Source organism: Dermacentor variabilis, chromosome 3 (genome assembly GCF_050947875.1).
Source record: "Dermacentor variabilis isolate Ectoservices chromosome 3, ASM5094787v1, whole genome shotgun sequence".
Lineage (NCBI taxonomy): Eukaryota > Metazoa > Arthropoda > Arachnida > Ixodida > Ixodidae > Dermacentor > Dermacentor variabilis.
The window spans coordinates 202300484-202324462 of record NC_134570.1 but is presented as its reverse complement, the minus strand read 5'-3'; the positions used below and the strand labels follow the sequence as shown (position 1 = coordinate 202324462).

The window sequence follows — 23979 nt, the reverse complement described above, 5'->3', positions numbered from 1 at the left end:
GGCCCAGCTCCCGGGTTATGTGACGTGCGGTCCCCTCTACGAATCCATGGGGAGGGACGTCAGGGTGTGCACCGTGGTTAAGCGCGGGACGGCCTTCATCGAACACGAACTCGTGCTCCACGAAGAGTCGGACATAGACCATGTACTGATCGAAGTCGTGCCGAGTATTGGAAGTAGGAAAACCGGCCTTTTCGTGCTCAACGTATATAGCTTCCCCTCGCAAAGATACCGCACTCACACTTTCGACGCCCTCTTTCGCGAAGCGATGGCCAAGGCCGCCGCTAGTCCCTTGCTGATATGCGGAGACTTCAATGCGCCGCACACGCAATGGGGATACGGAGCCGACTCGCCGAAAGGGAAGAGGCTAGCCGGACTGATGGACGAGCTCGGCCTGACTGTACTCAACGAACCTGCTTCGCACACCAGGATCGGACAGGGAGTGTGCCACGACACGTCCCCCGACCTCTCCGTCTGGTCAAGCGCGGGCGTGGTCACTTGATCGAACTCCTTTGAGGACCTGGGGAGTTACCACAGGATCCTGTGCGTGACCGTGGGAGAGGATGAAAACGAAGAGGGCGTCTGCCGAAAGGCGAGAATCGTAGACTGGGACAGATTCCGGAAAAATCGAGAGCAAGACAAGAAGGAGGGCCCGATCGAAGACATCAGCGAATGGTGCAGAGTACTACTCGCGGACGTAGAGAAAGCCACCGATGAGGTCGAATGGACGGACTGGCGACAAGAACAACCCAAAGAAGAGGCAGACAGGTCCCGCGGAGCCGTGGGCGACGGCGCTCCCCAACCGTCCAGAGTGGACAGCCGGCTGGTACATCTTGTTGCGGCCAAGAAATCCATGCAACGGAGAGCGAGTAGGCAAAAGCTCAACAGGAAGTTACGCAAGAAGATCGCCGAAATCAACCCGGAGATCGAGACGCATTGCGCCAGCCTGTGCGAGCAAGAATGGCAGGCGCTGTGCGACACGATGAACGGGAACATGAGCGCTGGACGCACCTGGAAGATTCTCAGGCACCTGCTCGACCCGGCAAGCACAAGAACGGCGACCCGTACAGAGATGGCCAAGCTGCGACACAAGTACAAGGACGACCCAGAGGCCTTCGCTGAAGAGATCGTGCAGACGCACCTCGCACGCCCGGAAGGGCAGAGTCACCGAGAGCACTGCGGGGCTTCCAACGAGGAGCTGGACGCGGACTTTTCCGTGCAGGAAATTAGAACGGTCCTCCAGCTACTGAAGACCAACTCGGCGCCCGGTCCTGACAGGATCACCAACAAAATCCTGAGGAACCTGAACGACGACGCCATCGAGAAGCTCTGCGAGTACATCAACGCGTGCTGGAAGGAGGGCCAAATTCCGCAAGAGTGGAAGACCGCGGACGTTATACTGATACCAAAGCCGGGCAAACCGCTGGAGGTCCGAAACATGAGGCCGATCTCCCTCACGTCCTGCGTCGGGAAAGTGATGGAGCATGCCTGCTTTAACAGGGTGACGACGCTGCTCGAGAAGCAGGACGCCTTCGGCACCCACATCATCGGTTTCCGGAAGGGACTTTCAACGCACGACGCCATGCTGCAGATCAAGGAACAGATCGTGAACGCTCCGAGCACACACGTGCGCGCCCTACTCGGGCTAGACCTCAAGAGCGCCTTCTACACTGTGAAGCACATGGCCATACTGGACAAGATCAGCCGACTTGATCTCGGGGCGAGGTTCCACCGATATGTCAGCAGCTTCCTGAATGGGCGCGAGGCGACAGCCAAGATCGACGGGGCCCCACCACGAACGGTCCGAATGGGTGGTGCGGGAACGCCGCAGGGCTCCGTACTCTCCCCCATGCTTTTCAACCTCGTCATGATCGGCCTGCCGGAGCGTCTTGACGCGATAGAGGACATCAATCATACGATATGCGCAGATGACGTGACGGTGTGGACCACGGAGAACACGAGCGTCGGCGAAATGGAAGACCGACTGCAGCGGGCCGTCCGGGAGGTGGAACGGCACCTCGAAGACACGGGACTCATCTGCTCACCCGACAAGTCGGAGATCCTGCTCCACAGGCCGCGCAAGAAAGGGCCCCTTCCGCAGGCCGTGCTAGACGCTCGTCGTTTAGGCGTCCGCGTCACGACGAGAGAGGGGACCCGAATACCGACGGTGTCCAAGTTGCGAGTGCTCGGCCTGTGGCTGGAAGAGAACGGTGCCAACCGCGAGCTAGTTGCCCGACTGCAGAAGAAAGTGGCCGCCGCCACACACCTCGTGCGGCGGGTCGCGAACGAGAAGAAAGGAATGAAGGAACACAACGTTACGAGGCTGATACAGGCGCACGCGCTGAGCCACATAGCGTACGTCGCCGCATACGCCGACTGGAACAGGAGCGAAACCGACAAGCTGAACGTGGCGATCCGCAGGGCGCTCAAGACCACACTGGGAGTACCCCAGTACAGGCCAACCCACAGGCTCCTCGAGTTGGGCGTACACAACATGCTCGAGGAGATCGCCGAGGCGCAGAGAAGCTGGAGAGGCTGTCGAGCACCGTAACGGGAAGACGAATCCTAGACTTGCTCGGGATTCGTTATCACGAGGCGCGTGTACTGAAAGAATCACTGCTATCGGAAGTCAGGTACGCCATACAGACGCAAAACATGCCGAAGAATATGCACCCGCTGCATGACGTGCAAAGACGTATACGCAGGACGGTAGCAATCCTCGAGAAGCATGGAAGACAAGAAGGCGTCCTCTTCGTCGATGCAGCCAGGTACCCGTGGCCAGTCGGTGACTCTGATGGCGACGAGGAACGCCGACCACCACCGCCGCTACAAGGGAATGTGCGAGACGAACCGCCGTTACAAGCAGCACCACCACTACTGCTACTACGACAAAAATGGCAGCAGCAACAACGGCAATATCGACACGGCCGGCCGACGGCGGCGGCGCCCGCCTTCTCCATGGCAGTCGTAGATACAAAGGGAACAATCCGAGCCACGGCATCAGCGAGGCTGCCGTCGGCCGAAGCAGCGGAAGAGATGGCCATAGGCCTCGCGGTACTCCACGGAGGTGCGGAGGATAACCTGATCATCAGCGACTCCAAATCAGCGATTCGGAATTACACCAAAGGTTGGGTGTCCGCGGATGTGGCACGCATGCTCAACGCCCGGGCCGGGGACTTCGGATCCGGCACGATTACAAACAAGTCCCTCAAGTGGTTCCCCGCATACGTCGGGGAGCTTGGCAGTAACAACAACAGCCACGACAATAATGACACCAACAATGCTAACGGCCGAAGACGCAACGACACTCCACCCAACCACAACGAGCGCGCCCACCTCGTCGCGAGACAGCTTACCCGCCGCGACGCGGTCACCCAAAGGGCAGCCGCTGCCGTTGTTGTGCGGGACCCCAGCGGAGGAGTGACGGCGACGCCGGCTGCCACCCCGTCTGGCGTGGCCGCTGTTGTTACCCATACAACACAAATCGCGGCGGACGGAGCTGGGGATCACGAGGATGCCGACTGTGATGTCAAGGAGTTTCCGGCAACGTACCCGGAGGTACTTGGTCACTATAGGAAAGAACGAAGAAAATATCCACAACCCCACGGGCGCCTAGACAGGTCCCAGGCGGTCGACCTGAGACGGTTGCAGACGGGCACTTTCACCAACCCCTACCACCTGCACCGCCCATGGCCCGCGCTGCACACGTCGCCCGGCTGCCCGTGGTGCGAGCACGAACGGGCCGATATGGCCCATGTGCTTTGAGAATGCCGACGCCACGTGGAACAAGGACAAAGAGGAAGGGGGAATACAACAGCAGAACCCTCTGAAGCGGGGCGCCTCGCTGAGAGAAGGCAAGCCGCCCTCCTCAGCGAGGCACCCGAAGACCAAGAGTGGGCCGTCCAGCGGGCCAGGGCCGTTGCCGAGGATCTCGAAAGGTTTTCCTCGTGCGATGGACCCCTGGCAGCCTAGCCCCGGGCACCAACATCAACAAGTGTTGGACAAATAAAGTTTATTCCTATCCTATCCTATCTGCTCATGCTGCTCGCACACTGAGAACTTAGTGCTGGTCACCATTGATGGCGCGAAGGCTAGTTTCAATGCAATCTATTTCTGTTTATGTGCACAATGCGCAAAATGTAGTAACGCGACAGTTAAGCAATGGTGAAACGACTGTCCCGCGTTCGTTAGCTTTGTATGCTGCCTCTGTCGCGGACTGCTGCCTCCGTAAGTCCAGCAATGTCTCTTCGGTGCATTATTTAGTAGTCGTGATCGTCCTACAGGTTAAACTGTCGTACACTATACAAGTCTGTGCGCTGTACGCACTGAATTCGGCACTTTCTACATGCCCTGTGATCGGTTACAAAGTGAACCTATGGTCCTGTGAATTCTAGCAAGCCAAGTCTCTGTTCAAGTTGTCTTTCTGCTTAGACTATCGGTCACGTGTCACCATAGCACGCTATTTTTAAATGTGGAAGTCGTCGCGGTTTTTCGCGACGACTTGTCAGCCTTTCCGTTAAATTCGATCACGTTTGTTGGATTTAAACGAAAAAGTTAAAATCTAGCGACTGTTCGTACTGGATTTTCAATTTATGCCGTGAATGTTTTCATAAATATTGTTCAAAATCGCGAATTTTCATAAAAAGAAACTATGAAGTTCGTAGAAATTAAAAGTGATATCACAATTCTTTGAATTGCATATAATAGTACATCTATAGCGAAGAAAATTATGTAATATGCAGGGCCCTTAATTCTGCCATTATTATTTCAGTAGGACTTTTGTCAATCCCTTGTAAGCACTGTAATAAATTCCCTTAAGATACAAATTAATATGTCATATTCGTCCGCTTTGGATATCTATGGGACACAGTTTAGGGAATTACGATATCTGTGCTAGATGAAGAGCTACAAATTTATCAACTTCATGTTTCTTGGTTTTTTAAACTTACGAATTTTTAAACATCGTCTTACAATACTCAGATCTTAAAATGAAAATCCGCTTCCTACTGTCACCAGTAGTTAGGTCTTTATTCGCAAATTCACCGAATTTCATTAAAATCGGACAAGTGGTTATTCCAGAAAAGCGTTTTTGCGTTTTCAATGTATCTGAATAGGTGGCGTCCAAGTTGGGCCAGAGCTAAAGCTTGTAATAACCATGCCGATGTGTTCTCTGCTCATTTCCGACAATGTTACATTGTTCAGGCGGGTACAGTGCTCAGTAATTGAAACGCGATACACAAAACGCAATTGCTTGCGAACCACATCAAGCCTCAATTTGCAACAAAAGCTCTCGTTTAGTGTGAAAGCATATTTCTCATGAAGCAGAAAATTGTAGGAGTCATGAGGCAAGTAGTCGCCCAATACTTCACAAGGGAGGCCAATTCGTAATCTGGCGAGGATGGCAGAAAACTAGGCCGGGTGATGAAATGAGGAAATTTGCAGGCGCAAGTAGGAATCGGTTGATGCAGGAGAGGGGTAATTCGACATTGTCGGTTGACGCCTTCATCCTGCAGTAGACATATATAAATATTGCCTGATGATGATCATGATAATGAGACAGAAAAGCCGGCGTTATGCGCAACATGTAGCAGGAAGAATGATCGCCAGCGTTTTGAATATTTCCATGTGAAGATAAAAGAACAAGTTAGAGTAACGTTACTTAAGGTGGAGTAAAGTGAATTAAGCGGAAGTGGATTAAGGTGGATGAAGGTTGATAAATGGGAATGAAGGTAGGTTATCTTAGAATAAAGTGAATTAAGGTACATTAATGTGGACACAGATGTAATACCATGCATTAAGGTGCATTAATGTATAGTAAGGTGGATTAGGGTAGAGTAATGTTGATTGCGTGGACTACGGTGGCTTAAGGTGGGAGAAGGTGGCCTTCCTACTCAGATCACTAAAGGGTGCTTATGTAACTGTTAGATGTTCCGGTGTACCATAGTCGTTGTCCCTTAACCGCCAGCAGCTATACGCTCACGGTATCGAATTTCAACCGCTAGGCACTGCACATAGCGTGAAAATATAGTCCACTGCGCCGGACTCCGAAAATCACGCTCTTTTTCCTTGAGCCCGTAAGGTGTAGCTTTTGTCTAATGATAACACTGGGATCATTAGCTGCTGCCGCCTTAAGACCTCGCTATGTAAATTCATGTAGCATTACACTTCGCTGTTATGTCCAAGTTACTTGGGTTTGATTTTGAACTTTTCAGTCTGAAGTTATTATTCCCACTGTTATATAAGCTTGAGTATTGATATGTCACTATACGGTGACATCGAAGTGTCGGTTTTTGTCCGTATAGGAACAGGAACTGGGTGACTGGAGAAGTAAATAAATTTTATTTGGGCGAACTTGTGCTCATATGAAAACTTCTGGCGAACACTATTCGGCAGCGGTGAAAACGACATGTGGAATCGAGCATCGGTGGCAAGGCAAGGAGAATGCCAGCACTCTCACCAGTCTGGTATTTATAACCCCGACGCCAAATCTACTAGCACATGAACGCCCCACAACGCGCGCATCGGCTGCCAAAGTGGGCCCACTGTTCTATTAAACATATCTCGAAGGCGCTATCCACGCGTGCTGTAAACGAGTTGAAGACGGTGTTGCGCAAAGAAACGGACCCCAACAGATATAAGCGCATGTGGTAGGCAATATTTTGAGCCTCTGAGCATAGTATCAATGTTTGAAGCAGAGAACGAATGTTTTGTGTTTCGGGAAAGTGTCTTTCATATCAAATATGCAACAATTTTCATCGTAGACAAAGTTACCCTATGTTAAGGTTTTGTGCTTTGTAGGTCAGCACATCAATCAGCAGTTGGAATTCATTGGCGAGTGCCTTCATATTGTTGGGCACAAATTGCTCTTTGCTTGTATAGGTCAGCATACCTATAGTTAAAATGTTGATCGGAAATAAGTAGCTGGGTACATAGGCAAAGCGGTCTGAATGAGACTAGATTCAACGATAACTTCATGCATCATTTACAGATCCTGGAGCGTCACTTTGGAGAACATACTAACGGCACGCCTGTTGACGACATTCGTGATATAGCCAGAAAAACGGTGTTGACAGGAGACAGCCAAGTAGTGAAAGCTCATTCATCATCTGCTAAGGTGATAACCTGCACTCCATGTTAAATATAAGCAGCTTTGCTCGGGGCTGTGGTTTCTTGGTGAGCTTTGATCCTACCTGTTCTTGGCTGCCATTCCATCTGGAGCAGTTGTAGTGTTAGGAGAGGTTCCATGGATAGGTTGCCTGGCAGCTGCCGTATGTATTTCACATAGATTTCACACATTTAACTGCTGCCGTTTTCAAAATGAATAGAAGAGGAACATCATTAGGCTGTTCCACTTGAACTACTTGGAAAACAGGTTCACACACTTGTGCCCTATTTTGCTCACGACGGTTACGCAATATTTACTTCTGAATTACTTGCAAAAATCTGGGAACTTTTGCTCACTTTTATGTCTCACCTACCGAAGCTCTGTTTCAACACTGAAGGGTGTGAGCCTTTATTGAGTGCTCTCAGAGTCGTTTGATACTTTTAATGCTCACAAAATTTCTTCATCAGGCTTCGGGAGGGCTTACAGAAGTGGTGAAGCTTGGGCTCAGAATTGTGTTCCTTATTTCATGGGCTTAAAGAACAGCAAGTGAATTGGGAAGGTGAAGTGCTACAGATAGTTCTGGCTGGATGCAGTGCAGTTGAGAGAGAAACAACTGGCGTGTGCTCAGCACAACAGGCGGCACTCTCTCTCTTTCTCTCTCTCTCTCTTATATATATATATATATATATATATATATATATATATATATATATATATATATATATATATATATATATATATATATATAATAAACTACATTATTACTATATTATTATTTTTCAAATTCAGTACGTTGATATGGGTTATATGAGAGTACTAGGCAGCTCGTTGTGCTTCATATAATAAGTTTGTGCAAACAGAGGACTGCAGTGAAGCCAACATGCTCAAGTTGGGTGTGCTATAACTGCAGAGAGCGCGGAGGAGGATGCGCTTACAGAGACACTGAAGAGAAAATTATATCTTCTGCCTTAGTGAATCGCCCTTCCACATTGCAAAAAACAACACTTTTACCACGAAAAAACGCTTGCTAGCCCAGAAAACGGGTAATAAAGAAATACGGTTGGCGCGGCCGCTTTGTAGTTCCCGAACCAGCCCGTTATGACGTCAAGCACTTTTACTGCACCTGCTAGTGACTAGAAAATTATTTAGCGACAAAGATTGACTGCATTGTGTTATAAAGAAGCGGAAGGCAGAATGTGGGAAATTTCGGGAATTCTTACTATGACAGCGCCGCCAAATGCGACAGATTGCATTGAAATTTGTGACGTCCCAATGACGTGCCCGCGTGTGCGTCCCGGCGCGAAATTAAAAAAAATGAAACTTTGACCTTCATTTTCTTTCCGAATAATCAGCGTACACTCTTAGGCAAAGTTACAACCTTTCGCTTGCCCCTTCTGCCACACAACAATAATCGTTATCTGCCTTGATGCGTTTCCTTTCTTTAACGCTGCGGGCCCGGAACTTTCCAGTGACGAACGGTGCGCGCGTTATCAGAAGGGGCACTCCAAAGGGTGTAAACTGTTCTACGCTGATAACGCGCGTGCCGTTCGTTACTGGAAAGTACTGGGCTCGCAGCGTTAAAGAAAGGAAACGCATCAAGGCAGATAATGATTATTGTTGTGTGGCAGAAGGGGCAAGCCAATGGGTGTAACTTTGCCTTAAAGTGTACCATTACGACCTTACCGACAACAGTTTTAAAACACTACTTTATTATCGTAAACTGTATTGTTTCACTTTAGTGTCCATCTAACGAGTAGCAGGATGTATAACCTGAAGTGCCTCTGTCGCAGTTTTACTTGCAGAGTCTTGGTGGCTCTTAGAAATAGTGTTTTATTTCCTCCTGTAGGATGCTACTTCATACTGAATAATGTATTTTACTAAGCTGTCCGTCTGTTTCACTTCACGAACTCATGAACCAGATAGAAGTCTGCTATCTGCCACAGGGAATTCTTAAACATTTTTAAATGTGTTCGCTGACACAACTTTTATATTATTCACAGTAAAAGGTACTGTGAATCCTTGAATTCCTATGATCAAGTGCAAACTACTGTTCACTGATCTGATAGTTTGCAAATGAGGTTTGCGTTTAATGATTGTCCGAGTATGAAATACAATAAATATTATTACCATTTTTCTCTCAAATTGTAACGTGTCTCATTTACATACTTTGCAAACTAGTTACGCTTGGCATTCTTTGTACAAATACAGCATTGATCTTCTTTGCATGTTTTGATGAAGGAGAATACATAAATAGCCAGGCCTTATGAAAGACATGCTTGGCTCTTGAGGAAAAAAATTGTTATATTTCTGTCTATGAAGGCATATATATATATTGTACACGACCCTGATGCATTACATATATGTGTGCGTGTTATGCCACTCTGGATGCATTTCATAAGAAGCCAACAAACACAATGACACCAAGGACAACATAGGGGAAATTACTTGTGCATAATAAATGAAATAAAGAAACGATGTAATAATGGAAATGAAAGTGGATTAAAAAACAACTTGCCGCAGTCGTGGAACGATCCCACAACCTTCGAATTTCACGTGCGATGCTCTACCAATTGAGCTACCGCGGTGCCCTTTCCCCACCGACTTTCTTTGTTATATATGTTTCCTAGTAGAACCCTGGTAGTTGTAGCTAGCGTCCCCACTCACAGATCTGGGCGGCGCATGTGGAACATCCTTTCTACCGTAGGCATCACGAGAACGTGATCTTCGTGAACGCGAACCGGTCAATAAACCCACGCCTGCTATCTGAAGCCATGAATGTTGCCGGATTCGAGACCCTCGTTATGTAATAAACGAGAAGAGCGGGGTTAACCGAGGGGCCCTAGTTTTATGAACAACATTATAAGAAGCCAAGAAACAATGACATCAAGATGAACATAGGCACAATTACTTCTATTTATTGACTCAATTAAAGAAGTGATAAATTAACGTCAATGAAAGTGGACGAAAAAACAACTTGCCGCAGGTGGACATGTGTGTAGGTGGCCGTGAAGGCATTAGTTTCGTAATCGCCCTCATATATCGCGAATCCAAAACACAGAAACAGCTGCATTTGAAATTTGAATTAGGGACTATCGGAATCGTCCGTGAAACTTTTTTTCTGCCATAATTGTCCTCCGAATCGTTACGTTGCAGAAGTCACATGCATGTATTTAAAATATTTACAAGAGAGGCTGCGATGCATAAACAAGATGGCTGTAGAGAGCGATTTCACCTCTACACGTCCAATCGTCTTCTGACTGGCGCCACTCTTGGTTGCACCGTAACATAACCGCCGCCTGCAAGGGCGCCGTCTCGGCCCTAACAATCAGGGAGCTGAAATCGGGGCAAAGTAAGGCTTGAGTTGAGGCGCATGCACAACGTCCGTGGGGACACGTGAGTCCAGCGACGCAGTCTCGTAGTTCACATCGCCAAGCTGACGCCTTATCGTACACGGCCCTGTATAGCGCGGCAGCAGCTTTCCCGACAAGCCGACACGGTGACATAGTGTCCATAGGAGGACAACGGAGCCAGTAGAAATTTGAACGTCCCGATGACGGCTGTCGTACCAGATCTGCGCGGCCTTAGACTGAGTGAGCCAGGAACCGGCAATTTGGCATGTAGTTCGAGCCCGCGCGAGGACGCCTTGAGCATATTTGGTGGGAGTGTCCGTCGGGGAAGGAAGCAGTATGTCGAAGGGCAAAGAATGGTGAGGGCCGAACAGAAGGTAGAAGGGTTGAAAAGCCAGCGGTGTCGGCGCGGGACAAATTATAGGCCAAGGTCACGAAGGGTAATATGCTGTCCCAATCAATGTGGTCGTCGGAAACCTACATAGACAGCATTTCTGTCAAAGTGCGATTGAGCCACTCCATCAGCTCAAGAGCGAAATAGGTCTTCAACTACTCAGAAGAGAAGGTGCGGCCGCGATCGGTGAGAAGCTGCCGGTGTGCGCCGTGATCGAGGATGACGTCATGTAAAAGGAAATCTGCCCCCTCAGTTACACAGCTTGTGCACAAAGCTCGCGCGATTGCGTACCAGGTAGCCGAGTCAGTCGCGAAAACGACCCACTTGTTGCCATATTTCGACGTCGGAAAAGGGCCGAGAAGATAGAGACTGGCGCGAAAGAATGGTTATGCTGCATGCCAGTGGGGCGAATGCGTCCAGCGGGCAGCACAGCAGGTTCATTGCTGCGCTGACAGAGCGCACAGGCTGCAACGTAGCGTTTTACAGAGCGATACAGGCCTGGCCAGTAGAAGCGGCGTCGTATGCAGCCTTAGGTACGTGAAACGCTGAGGTGGCCTGCAGTAGGGGTGTCATGCAACTTCTTAAGAACTGATGTCCGGAGATGGCATGGTATAACAAGTAAAAATTCTTGTCCACCTTGGCGTAAGCTGCGAAGGTAGATAACGTCACGGAGCATTATCATGCGCAGCGTGGGCTCTGGATGTCCAGAATTGAGATGATCAACGAAAACACGTAAGAAGTCATCATGCCATTGTTCAGCGTGATGGGAGAGGCAGTAACGAAGTGTATTCTACTTCGCAGCTGGTGTAAATTTTCGGCACTTGCGTAATATTGTTGCTACCAAAAATTTACACCCATAGCAAAGTAAAATACACTTCGTTACTGAAATATTAGCAGTGCTTCTTTATTTGAGCTCTGCGCCACCACGTGGCTGCATCAGGCAGCACGCTCCCGTTTACGCCTCTGCACCAACGTCACAACGTCCCGTCGCCTGCGTTTATCTCAATACCGTACAAGCTAAACCTCTGTCTTGTTGCACATCCTCCTTTCATTCACTGAAGGAGATTATTAAGAAAACTAAAAACTGTAAGAAAAGGTTTCTGAGCACTCACTGTTTTCCAAGCTTTTTTTTTTCTAACAATTGCTGATCATGAAGGGAGTTCTCAAAAGCATCAATGTGCCCGAGCAGCCACAATCCTGCTATGCTTGATAGTTTGGTTTGAATACCTTTGTACTTCGCGAACGCTCTTCCTAGAGATAGCAGTCTTTCTTAAATATATAGAAACCATGTGGTTCTGGATGTGCCTCTCATTTTCCAAAACGTACGGTCTGTGGAATGTCATCTTAAAAAAAATTGCTCAAATACCACTTTAATCTTTATGAAATGCGCACCCGTACAGAAAATCCGTTTGAGTGAAACCTCGAACTGACTTCTTTAATAAGCAAAATTAGCCTAGCACTCTCATTACTCCCATTATGCTTAAGCGCCCAAACAATTTCGCAAGAGCATGAGGCGATGTTAACCAGCAGATGACAGATGCACTTACACTGGAGGAGTGAACGGCTCCTCAGGCTCAGTCACTGGAGGCTTTGGTCTGGGCTTCCTAGAGTACAGCGTGGACATGAAAAGGGCCATGAACATCGCCAGAATTCCTACAGCGAGGTACGTGGCTACGCAGAACCAGAACCCCATCTGCGGCGATGCGCACAGATAGTCACGATACACACTTTCATTCAGGTGCATGGCGCAGTACGTTGCTTGTAAAAGGTAAATGATAATTCACACTAAGCGCATGGATCTCCCCTAGGTTTCCAACACGCAAAATTCTATTAGCAAGCGTCAGAATGGAATTCCGTGTACCACCTTCTTTGGCCGCCTTGTCAATGTGGCATATTGCAAATGGGGACACCGTCTGCGAGCCGGCCGTTGAGAGTGAGACAGAATCAAGTGAGAATATTTACATTAGCATTCTGTCATCTCCATGTAGATGTAACTTTCATATATATGTTCTGTGCCTCAAATAAAAATTTGACTTGCTGGTCATGAATGTGTTGTGTTGCCTATTATTTCTCATGTCTTTAAATTCATGCTGGGTCCCGCAGTGAACAACATGTAAGTAGGAGAAATGACAGTGATATAGTACTGATTGTAAGTATGACAGGCGCGATACTAAAAGTTTTAATAATAACTATGCCGACAGCTCCCGACATCGATAACACCCCCAATCTTGACCTTTAATTTATTCACAACAAATAGAAAAGTGACCTTATAGCAGCGTAGGTGCAGCACGACGTCTTTAAGTAATTTATTTCTCCTGTCTGGAAAATGATGTTCTAGACTACAGCAAACAGCCTGCAACTAGAAGAAACGGCACTGCTGGCTGTCCTATTCTCTCTTGTGATGCTGAAACAAACGAATCGAATTGAATCAAAATGGAATGTTCTTTGCAGCAACTGAGCAACGATGAGCCCTGAGTAGCTTAGTAAAAAACATTTGTGCTGCCACATTTTACCCTCTGAGAAACAGAGCATATGGAGAAATAGTAAAAAAAATTGATGCACACGGCGTATCTCATGGATGTAAATACGCGTAACCCAACTACTGTTCTTGATCATGCCTGTGCGAGAGGTACGTCATAGCAATATATCGAAACGGGCAGAGATATAAGGTTACATAGGACAGTGTTTAATATTAAGAGGGTATGGCCGGTACAACCAGTACGACGGAACATTTCCCTAGCCCCATTACGTCGTCTCATTCGTCCTGTTGGTGATCGTTTTCTTTGTCGCTCTCATGGTACCGACACCAGCTAAATGGCGGCCGCTTGTTATGGCTTTAGACGACCAACGTGGACAATATCAGACGACGTGGACGATGGGGAAGCATTGGTTCGAGCTATTTGATAAGCGACTGGAGTGAGCTGTCGGACGACGCGGTACGGGTCAGAGTACCGGGAGAGCAGATTTTTCGATAGGCCCACACGCCGTGCAAGAGTCCGTGCAAGGGTGACGAGGTTGCCAGCAGAGAACAGCACGTCACAATGACGGTTGTTATAAACGGACTTCTGTCTTACCTGCGACTCAGAAAGGCGACTATCGGCAATCTGGCGTGCCTTAGCTGTTGTCGTGATGGCGCCGCGAGTGTGCTCAGGCGGGGACTCGAGAGCAGTTGGAAGGAGCGTGTCGAAAGGCAGTGTCCAGTAAGGTCGAAAGAGGAGATGGAACTGGGAGTTGAGAGCGGTGTCGTGACGTGACGAGTTCCCGCGAATGTCACAAATGGGAGGGCGGAGTCCCAGTCACGATGATCTGAGGAGACATACATCGAGAGCGTATCTGTAAGTGCTCGGTTCAGTCATTCAGTGAGGCCGTTCGTTTGAGGGTGGTATTCTGTCGTTAACTTGTGTTTTGCAGCGAAAGAGTGAAGCAGGTCGCCGATAATCCTAGATAAAAAGTAGTGGCCCCGGCTGAGGAGCTGACCAGGAGCTCCATGTTGTAAGGTAGCGCCTATAGCAGGAAGCCTGCGACGTCGGTAACGCGACTGGTCTGGAGGGCTCGTGTGAGGGCCGTAGCGGATCGAATAATCCGTTGCAACTTCAATCCACCTATTTCTAGATATGCAGGTAGGAAAAGAGCCTATGAAGTCGAGGCCAGCACGATAAAACGGTTCGGCGGGTATATCACTTGGTTGGAATGTTCCATCCGGAAAGAGAGAGCAGGCTTCTTTACGACGTTGGGACGGTTCGCTAGCAGCGAAATAATGTTGCATCGTGCGGTAGAATCCAGGCCAGAAAAAGTGTCGTCGGACACGGCCGTACGTCTTGAAAACACCCAGGTGGCCAGCAGTGGGTACGCCATGGAGTCGCGCGAGCACAGTTGCCCGGAGATGAGAGGGAACGACTATCAGCAGTTCATGTCTTTCTGGTCGCATATTTCGGCGGTAAATGATGCCGCGTAGAATTAGGAATAAGCGAAGTGAAGGGTCTGACTGGTCAGGACGGAGGAAGCTGATAAGGTCGGGAAAGAACGTATCACATTCTCGTTCCTCGCCGATGTGGTGAAAGGCGGAGACTGAATATTCTAAAAGGTGTATCATGGGAGTGTGGAGCGTCGACGGGGTACCCAGACGAGTATTCTGCATCCTGGTGGAGCCTACCCGACCGGCACGCCATTGTAGAGATGAATTCTTGAAGACGTAATGCCGAGCGACCTAGAGAACCCGCTTATCTTTAAGTGTGGAGAGCGAGCAAAAAGCGTGACGGCCCATGGTGACAGCGAAAGGTCAACCATCAGTACGGTCAAAATGTATTTATTGTCAATACGTGCGCTACGCACTCGCGCTCTGTCATGGAGTAATTTTGTTCAGCGTGTGAAAGCAGGCGACTTGTGTACGCAATAACTCTCTCGTGCTCGCTTTGACACTGAGCTAAAATAGAGCCAACTGCGTAGCCTCTAGCATCGATACGGACCTCTGTTGAGGCAGATGGGTCGAAGTGAGTGAGCAGGCTGATAAGGCATTTGAAGGCAGAAGCTTGGCAAGGTTCCTATGAAAAGGGTGCGCCTTCCTTGAGAAGGTGAGTCAGAGGCAATGTACGTAAAATTTCTGAAGAATGGATAGAAATACGAGCACAAGCCTACAAAGTTGCGGCCGTCCTTGCCACAGGTCGGTACAGGAAGAGCTAGCACATCACGAACTTTTGCGGGATCAGGGCGGACGCCAGATGAGTCGACGAGATGATCGAATATAGTGATTAGGCGGTGACCAAAGCGGCACATCGAAGAATTCAATTGTAGCCATCAGCAAGGAAGACTGAGAGAATAGACGAAAGGCTTTTAAGGTGCGTCATGAAGGTCGGCGAGAACACGATGACGTCGTCGAGTTAAAAAATACATATATATCACATAAAGATGTGCAAGAGCGTGTCTATCATGCGCTTGAAGGTAACGAGCATTGCAGAGTCCGAACAGCATGACTTGAAAAAGAAAAGGCCATCTGGCTTAACAAATGCGGTTTTCGCACGGTCCATTCCACGACGGCAATCTGCCAGTAATCGGAGCTCAGATGTATTGATGAAAAATACGTCGCACCATGTAGGCAATCCTACGCGTCGTCTATGCTTGGCTGTGAATAGATATCTTTCTTCGTTTTCTTGTTAAGATGTCGGTGGCCTACAGAAAATTTGCAGCTGTTGCCTTTTTTTAATAAGACAACAGGAGAAGCCCACGGGCTCCACGATGGTTAAATAATAACCTTGGTAAGCATCTTACAGTCTCCTGTTGTATCACTCGGCGCTTGCTGTATGACATGCGATAGCGCCATTGGTGAAGAGGTGATGCATCGCTGGTATATATGTGATGCTGCATAAGGGAGGTTTGACCCAAAGGTTGACCGTCAATGTGAAAAATAACGCAATAACATGCGAACAGATGACGAAGAACGTCGGCTTGTGAGGGTGATAGGTCCAGGGCTATCACCTTGGAAATGTCGTCATACGCTGGAGGCTGCGGTGCGGAATGGGCATTTCGGGCGGTGGAAGCGCTGGTAGAGGACGAATGAGGCTATAGGGAAGAAAGTTGGTACTCGTGCGACGGCGGCAGTGTGGCGACAGAAATTCCTTTGGGTAGTACTGGAGGACTGAATCCGACATTCAGAAGCGGACTATCAGTTTTGTTAGCCAATATTTTCACAACAGCATTAGGAAACGACATGTCGTTCGAAAGCAAGGTATTACCACAGCTGTGACGTTATAGTACGATCCGGTACACAGGGGTTGGGCTCAGCAGTGATAGAGGTCAGTGTCTGCGGTGGTAGACAAACGAAGTCGGCAAAATAAAGCTCGATCTTCAAGGTATCGGGAAGATCGGTAATATCATGCAAACCAAATTGGCTACACCAGCGGAGCAGTCTATTATAGCTGAGTGCGCAGTTAAGAAATCAAGGCCAAGGATTACCTCACGTGGGCAATGGTCAAGTACACGGAAATAAAGAGATGTGTGGCGACCACCGACGCTGACATGAGCGGCACACGTTCCCAGTAAAGCGGAAGTTCCCCCATCAGCGACTCGCGTTACGCGGGACTCGGCAGGTGTGAGAATTTTTTTGAGGCACTTCCAGTGATAAGCACTCATGACTCAGATGTGTGCGCCGGTGTCGAACAGGGCGGTTACAGGTAGGGCCTCAACTTCCACTGCATCAACTTCCACGGCAAAGTAAGGAGCGAAATGGCGGATCGGTGGTCCAATGCAGTGTTGTCTGCGGTCGGTGCATTCGTTTGTTTTCCGGGGTGCGGCGATGAAAAACGACGGGACAGAGTCGAGTGTGATCTACGATCATGCGGCTCGAGCATCTGGCGGAAGCAGACGGATGGCACTCACAGTATGTCGGCCCATGTAGAGCAGCAAATGGCTGGCGTTAGTTGTCATTGTGGCGGCAGTAAAGCGTTGAGCATGAAAACGATGGGTGCCGATAAGGGCAATAGCGGAAATGTGGCCCACACCGCTACAACGGAAGTGTATGGGCTGGTCGTCAAGTAGTCGCCATGGGGCAGGACATCGATAGCGTCGAAACGTTGGTGGAGGTCGATGAATAGGAGCAGTAGGTCTAACCGAAGGGCAGTTTATGGAGCACAAGGGTTTAATGCCTGCTTGTGGCGGTTATTCGCGGACAACTACTGGATAAGCGAGATCGTCGATTTATTATCCTCCGAACGGCGTACAAAAGGAGATGACGCAGCCTCGATGACGGAAGGGATGAATGAGCCTCTTCGCACGACGATGTAGCGGCGGTGTTGGGAAACCGAACGAACTGTCGGGCGGGGCGACGGCTCTTTGCCTCTTCAACACGCCTGCACTCATGGATAATTTCGTAAACCGTGGAGCAGTATTTTAAAACGAGCAAGTTAAACGCATCATCGGCGATGCCGTTCTGAATATGCCTCACTTTGTCAGCCTCGGGCATACAGGAATCGACGCCACGGCAGAAAGCTAGGACATCAAGGATTTACGCCGCGTACCACTCTATAGATGTCTGAGCGCAGCAAGATAGGTCTTTCGCAGCGGTGCACTTATGACCAGCGAGCTTGCCAAAGAGGTCGCATAGTGTTTGCTTACACAAGTCCCACCTGGTCAGGTTTTTTTCTTGTGTGGCATACCAGGTGAGTGCTGGTCCCTGGATGTAGACGACAAGATTTGCGAGCATCACTGTCGGCTCCCATCGGTTGTGTGCAGCGTCGAGTTCATATATGCCAAGCCATTCTTCGATGTCGACTCTGTCGCTGCCGTTACGAGAGAAGTTGCCGGGGTCGCGCGGATGGGTCAACATGACTGAAGGTGGCGGTGTCGCAGATGCGGACGGCCCAGGTTTGCCGGCTGCTGACGCCGTGCTTAACCCAGCGGCCTGATCGTCTGTCAATATGGCAGGGCTGCCGACGACAAGTCCGTTGCGTGCAATACGTTGCATAGAATACCCAGTTCCGTCGTGTGCAATACCCAGCTCCTCCACCAGAAATGAAACGGGCAGAGCTATAAGGTTAAATGGAACCGTATTAACTCTGCAGAAGATATGGCCGGTACAACCGGTATGGTCGAACATTAGATTAGCCCCACTGCGTCGTCTCTTTCGCCTTGTTGGCAATAGTCTTCTTTGTCGCTCTCGTGTAACCGTGACAACATCAAATGCCTCTGAGAAACAAATCATATGAAAAAACACTAAAAAAATTCGCCGCAGAGAGCGTACCTGATGGCCGTAAATACAAGCAATGCAAACGCTGTTCGAGACCGTGCCAGTGATTGATATATTTTAGAGCAACACATAAATCGCATACTTATGCGCCTGACATGAAGTGTTGGGCATGAATGAGATACATAAGCTCCATCCGAACACCTTTCCTCTTCGGCAGACAACTCCACATCAGGTGTCTTGTTTTCGTAGGATAAACCTGCAGTTGCCCATCAGTAGATTGTGTGCTGTTTAAGTTCTATCGAGGTACACAGTGAGTAACATAACCTGGTTATGTGGGTGGAAGAATCCTGGACGATAAAGATTTGTGGTTTAAACCAAGTGAAATTTAAATGGTCCAACGTCTGTAAGCACTCGTTACTGCGCATACAGAACAGAGCGTCAATCTTATCCAGAATGCTGAATGTGAGTGTTGCATGTTGGAATTTTTTTAAGTATGAATGTTCACTTCTTACACTCATGACCATCAACACTAGTTCCTCTAATAGGGAGAATCATTGAAACAGAAGCTGAGTTTCCTGGAGAGAAGCAGTCACTTCGCTAAAGCAATTGCTGACGCTGACGAGTTGCTGTGTACTAGGTATTGCACCCATCCTGAAAACCAGTGGCTCTATGTATGATTCCCCTTTTTTCATTCGTTAGTGCAATTTCAACCAATCTTTGTTGCATTTCTTAGCGTTAATAAAGTGGCAAGCCAAGCGTTAGGTGAGACCTGAGTTTTGGCTTCAAAGACCGCATCGTGTGCAGGTGCAGTACGTACAGCCCTTCCCATCGTCATCCAAGCAGGCCATACAGTGATCCACACCACTTATTTTCAGTAGTTGAAAACCTCTAAGTCAGTGGGATGTACGAATATAGTTGAAGGAAGTCGCTGCGTCATAACCACCATTTAAAACTTCACATTATTATTAGCGCTAATAGAAATCGCAGTTCTGAACTTGTTTGGAGAGTTGTCAGAATCAATTCTGGTATCTAAATATTCCAATTTGTGGCTTTGGCGACAGGGCCAGGATAAACACATGAGCTATGCCTAAGGTAAAGCTATGTCATGTTTTATATTTCAAACGGCACTTTAGACAATCACAAAGTTTAGAGGTTCGGAATAACGGTGCAACGATTATGAGGTAATGAAGTCACTCATGCACGACTACTTACGAAAGGGTGGACAACGCCACTGCAGACAACCACTAGAGACGAAGAGTACATGGTGTAAGCTGGAGGGCACCTCACCAAGTCCTCTTTGATCTGCAGAGTGAATAGCACCAACCAGACATTCACAATAACACGCCACCCAGAGAGCTACCTACCCTGCTCTGCTCTCTCCTGTTAGGACTGTCATGTGCAAAAAAAGCAGAAAAAGAAAACTACTACTAAACGCAAATGTACAGTTGAAATATACAACTCGGAATCGCACTTCACGGACTATGCACTGTAAACAGCAATAGGAATGGACGTTGTGCGTTCCAGGCAAACAAAACCTTTTCAGGTGAGATTGCTTTCAAAACATTAAGGCCATGTGATATTACGAAGAATTCAATTACTGATTGTAGCAAACCGTTAACATTCAACTTTGTTTTGTATGCTCGGTTCATCTAAGTTTCAACCAAGGCTGTCACTGAAACTTGCAGTATGACTGCAGATGCTGTCTTTCAATAGATAACTTGGAATAATTACTTAGAATGACAGAGTTTCTAACAAGTATTCTACAAAACACATAACGTCCCTCGGTGGTGGGACTTAACTGTAGACAGAAGTGGTTATACATCTCATTTCTAGGGCACATATAAAGTAGCTCATACTGAACGAGCCAGGACAGGAAGTTACGGAAGCTTGTAGAACTAAATGGTCGGCCTGACTTCGCAAACAAGGTGAGAACAAACACGAAATCACGGCTCGCAGAGCACTTCAATAGAGTATGTAAAGGAAAACTAATGTTTATTTTTCTTCAACCGTTTGCTCCTTGCAATAGCAATTATACAGACATTCAATGCAGATTTCTGCAGTCGGCGGCTACACCGTGAGGCGAAGTATGAGTTGCAAGTGCGATAACATCACGCCACGAGCGCGGTTTGCTCAAAGTGGTATGAAAAGCGTGCGAAGGTGAGGCCAGAAGGATGGTGGCTTTATGCACGCCGTCCTTCAGTGTGCCAAATGTTCGATGTCACGTGGTTAAACGCCTGCTAGGATGGGGGGGGGGGCAAGTAAGCACGCGTCCCCTGCTTCATGACCGCAGAACCTCGACTTGTCAGCGCCACTGTACCTGCTGAGGCCGTCCCCATCGTCAAAATATTCTTTTCGTGGTCGTGTCGCAACGCCAGTGCGAGCTGTTACGACCCGGTTTGTGCTCGTATTGTCGTTGCTTGTGGCACTTGCGCTATATGTTTAATATCAGCGCCACTGTTCTCTTTCTGTTGCTGCTAGTGCCACTTGTGCAGAGTTCATGCTTTAGGTTTAAAATCAACGCCCATCGTGTTGCTCTCTCTCGTTGCTCGAAGCGCTCGCTCTTTATATTTAATAGCGGCGGCCGTGATCTGCCTCTCCCTCTCTCTTTCGTTGCTCGTGACGCTAGCTCTACATGTTTAAAAGGTGCAGCCATGTACTCTCCCTCTATTTCTCTCTCTCTCTCTCTTTCATTGTTCGTAGAGCTGGCGCTAAGTGTTAATCAGCAGCGCCCGTGCATTGTCTCTCTATCTCTTTCGTTGCTCTTTGAGATCGCGCTATGTGTTTAAGAGCAACGCCCGTGCACTGTCTCTTTCTTTTTCTTTCGTTGCTCGTGTAGGTCGAGCACATGTTTAACAGCAGCGCCTGTGTACTATTTCTTTCATTGCTTGCGGCGGTGGCGAATACGTTTAAGAGCAGTGCCTGTGCAGTCTCTCTCTCTGTTTCATTGCAGGTGGTGCTCGCGCTATATGTTTAAGAACAGCGCCAGTGCACTGTCTCTGTATTTTATTACTCATGGCGCTCGCGCTATATAAGAACAGCGCCCGTGCTCTCTCTCTCTCTTTCGTTGCTCGTTGTGCTCGTGCTATGTAAGAGCAGCGCCCGTGCTCTCTTTCTCTCTCTCTCTTTCATTGCTCGTTGTGCTCGCGCTATGTAAGAGCAGCGCCCGTGCTCTCTTTCCTCTCTCTTTCATTGCTCGTTGTGCTCGTGCTATGTAAGAGCAGCGCCCGTGCTCTCTTTGTCTCTCTCTTTCATTGCTCGTTGTGCTCGTGCTACGTAAGAGCAGCGCCCGTGCTCTCTTTCTCTCTCTCTTTTATTGCTCGTTGTGCTCGTGCTATGCAAGAGCAGCGCCCGTGCTCTCTTTCTCTCTCTCTTTCATTGCTCGTTGTGCTCGTCCTATGTAAGAGCAGCGCCCGTGCTCTCTTTCTCTCTCTCTTTCATTGCTCGTTGTGCTCGTGCTATGTAAGAGCAGCGCCCGTGCTCTCTTTCTCTCTCTCTTTCATTGCTCGTTGTGCTCGTGCTACGTAAGAGCAGCGCCCGTGCTCTCTTTCTCTCTCTCTTTTATTGCTCGTTGTGCTCGTGCTATGCAAGAGCAGCGCCCGTGCTCTCTTTCTCTCTCTCTTTCATTGCTCGTTGTGCTCGTCCTATGTAAGAGCAGCGCCCGTGCTCTCTTTCTCTCTCTTTCATTGCTCGTTGTGCTCGTGCTATGTAAGAGCAGCGCCCGTGCTCTCTTTCTCTCTCTCTTTCATTGCTCGTTGTGCTCGTCCTATGTAAGAGCAGCGCCCGTGCTCTCTTTCTCTCTCTCTTTGATTTCTCGTTGTGCTCGTGCTATGTAAGAGCAGCGCCCGTGCTCTCTTTCTCTCTCTCTTTCATTGCTCGTAGTGCTCGTGCTATGTAAGAGCAGCGCCCGTGCTCTCTTTCTCTCTCTCTTTCATTGCTCGTTGTGCTCGTCCTATGTAAGAGCAGCGCCCGTGCTCTCTTTCTCTCTCTCTTTCATTGCTCGTTGTGCTCGTGCTATGTAAGAGCAGCGCCCGTGCTCTCTTTCTCTCTCTTTCATTGCTCGTTGTGCTCGTCCTATGTAAGAGCAGTGCCCGTGCTCTCTTTCTCTCTCTCTTTCATTGCTCGTTGTGCTCGTGCTATGTAAGAGCAGCGCCCGCGCTCTCTTTCTCTCTCTCTTTCATTGCTCGTTGTGCTCGTGCAATGTAAGAGCAGCGCCCGTGCTCTCTTTCTCTCTCTTTCATTGCTCGTTGTGCTCGTCCTATGTAAGAGCAGCGCCCGTGCTCTCTTTCTCTCTCTCTTTCATTGCTCGTTGTGCTCGTGCTATGTAAGAGCAGCGCCCGTGCTCTCTTTCTCTCTCTCTTTCATTGCTCGTTGTGCTCGTCCTATGTAAGAGCAGCGCCCGTGCTCTCTTTCTCTCTCTCTTTGATTTCTCGTTGTGCTCGTGCTATGTAAGAGCAGCGCCCGTGCTCTCTTTCTCTCTCTCTTTCATTGCTCGTAGTGCTCGTGCTATGTAAGAGCAGCGCCCGTGCTCTCTTTCTCTCTCTCTTTCATTGCTCGTTGTGCTCGTCCTATGTAAGAGCAGCGCCCGTGCTCTCTTTCTCTCTCTCTTTCATTGCTCGTTGTGCTCGTGCTATGTAAGAGCAGCGCCCGTGCTCTCTTTCTCTCTCTTTCATTGCTCGTTGTGCTCGTCCTATGTAAGAGCAGTGCCCGTGCTCTCTTTCTCTCTCTCTTTCATTGCTCGTTGTGCTCGTGCTATGTAAGAGCAGCGCCCGCGCTCTCTTTCTCTCTCTCTTTCATTGCTCGTTGTGCTCGTGCAATGTAAGAGCAGCGCCCGTGCTCTCTTTCTCTCTCTTTCATTGCTCGTTGTGCTCGTCCTATGTAAGAGCAGCGCCCGTGCTCTCTTTCTCTCTCTCTTTCATTGCTCGTTGTGCTCGTGCAATGTAAGAGCAGCGCCCGTGCTCTCTTTCTCTCTCTTTCATTGCTCGTTGTGCTCGTCCTATGTAAGAGCAGCGCCCGTGCTCTCTTTCTCTCTCTCTGTCATTGCTCGTTGTGCTCGTGCTATGTAAGAGCAGCGCCCGCGCTCTCTTTCTCTCTCTCTTTCATTGCTCGTTGTGCTCGTGCTATGTAAGAGCAGCGCCCATGCTCTCTTTCTCTCTCTCTTTCATTGCTCGTTGTGCTCGTGCTATGTAAGAGCAGCGCCCGTGCTCTCTTTCTCTCTCTCTTTCATTGCTCGTTGTGCTCGTCCTATGTAAGAGCAGCGCCCGTGCTCTCTTTCTCTCTCTTTCATTGCTCGTTGTGCTCGTGCTATGTAAGAGCAGCGCCCGTGCTCTCTTTCTCTCTCTCTTTCATTGCTCGTTGTGCTCGTCCTATGTAAGAGCAGCGCCCGTGCTCTCTTTCTCTCTCTCTTTGATTTCTCGTTGTGCTCGTGCTATGTAAGAGCAGCGCCCGTGCTCTCTTTCTC

At 48.8% G+C, this 23979-nt stretch overlaps 1 protein-coding gene across 1 annotated transcript; it reads left to right on the top strand.

Moving 5' to 3' along the window:
• The first annotated feature begins 265 nt into the window (after nt 1–265).
• Nucleotides 266–5138, top strand: LOC142574993 (uncharacterized). Its single transcript, XM_075683969.1, has 5 exons — nt 266–474; nt 535–1368; nt 1498–1811; nt 1926–2101; nt 5112–5138. The coding sequence occupies exons 1-5, from the start codon at nt 266–268 to the stop codon at nt 5136–5138; spliced, it is 1560 nt and encodes a 519-aa protein (XP_075540084.1).
• The last annotated feature ends 18841 nt before the right edge of the window (nt 5139–23979 follow it).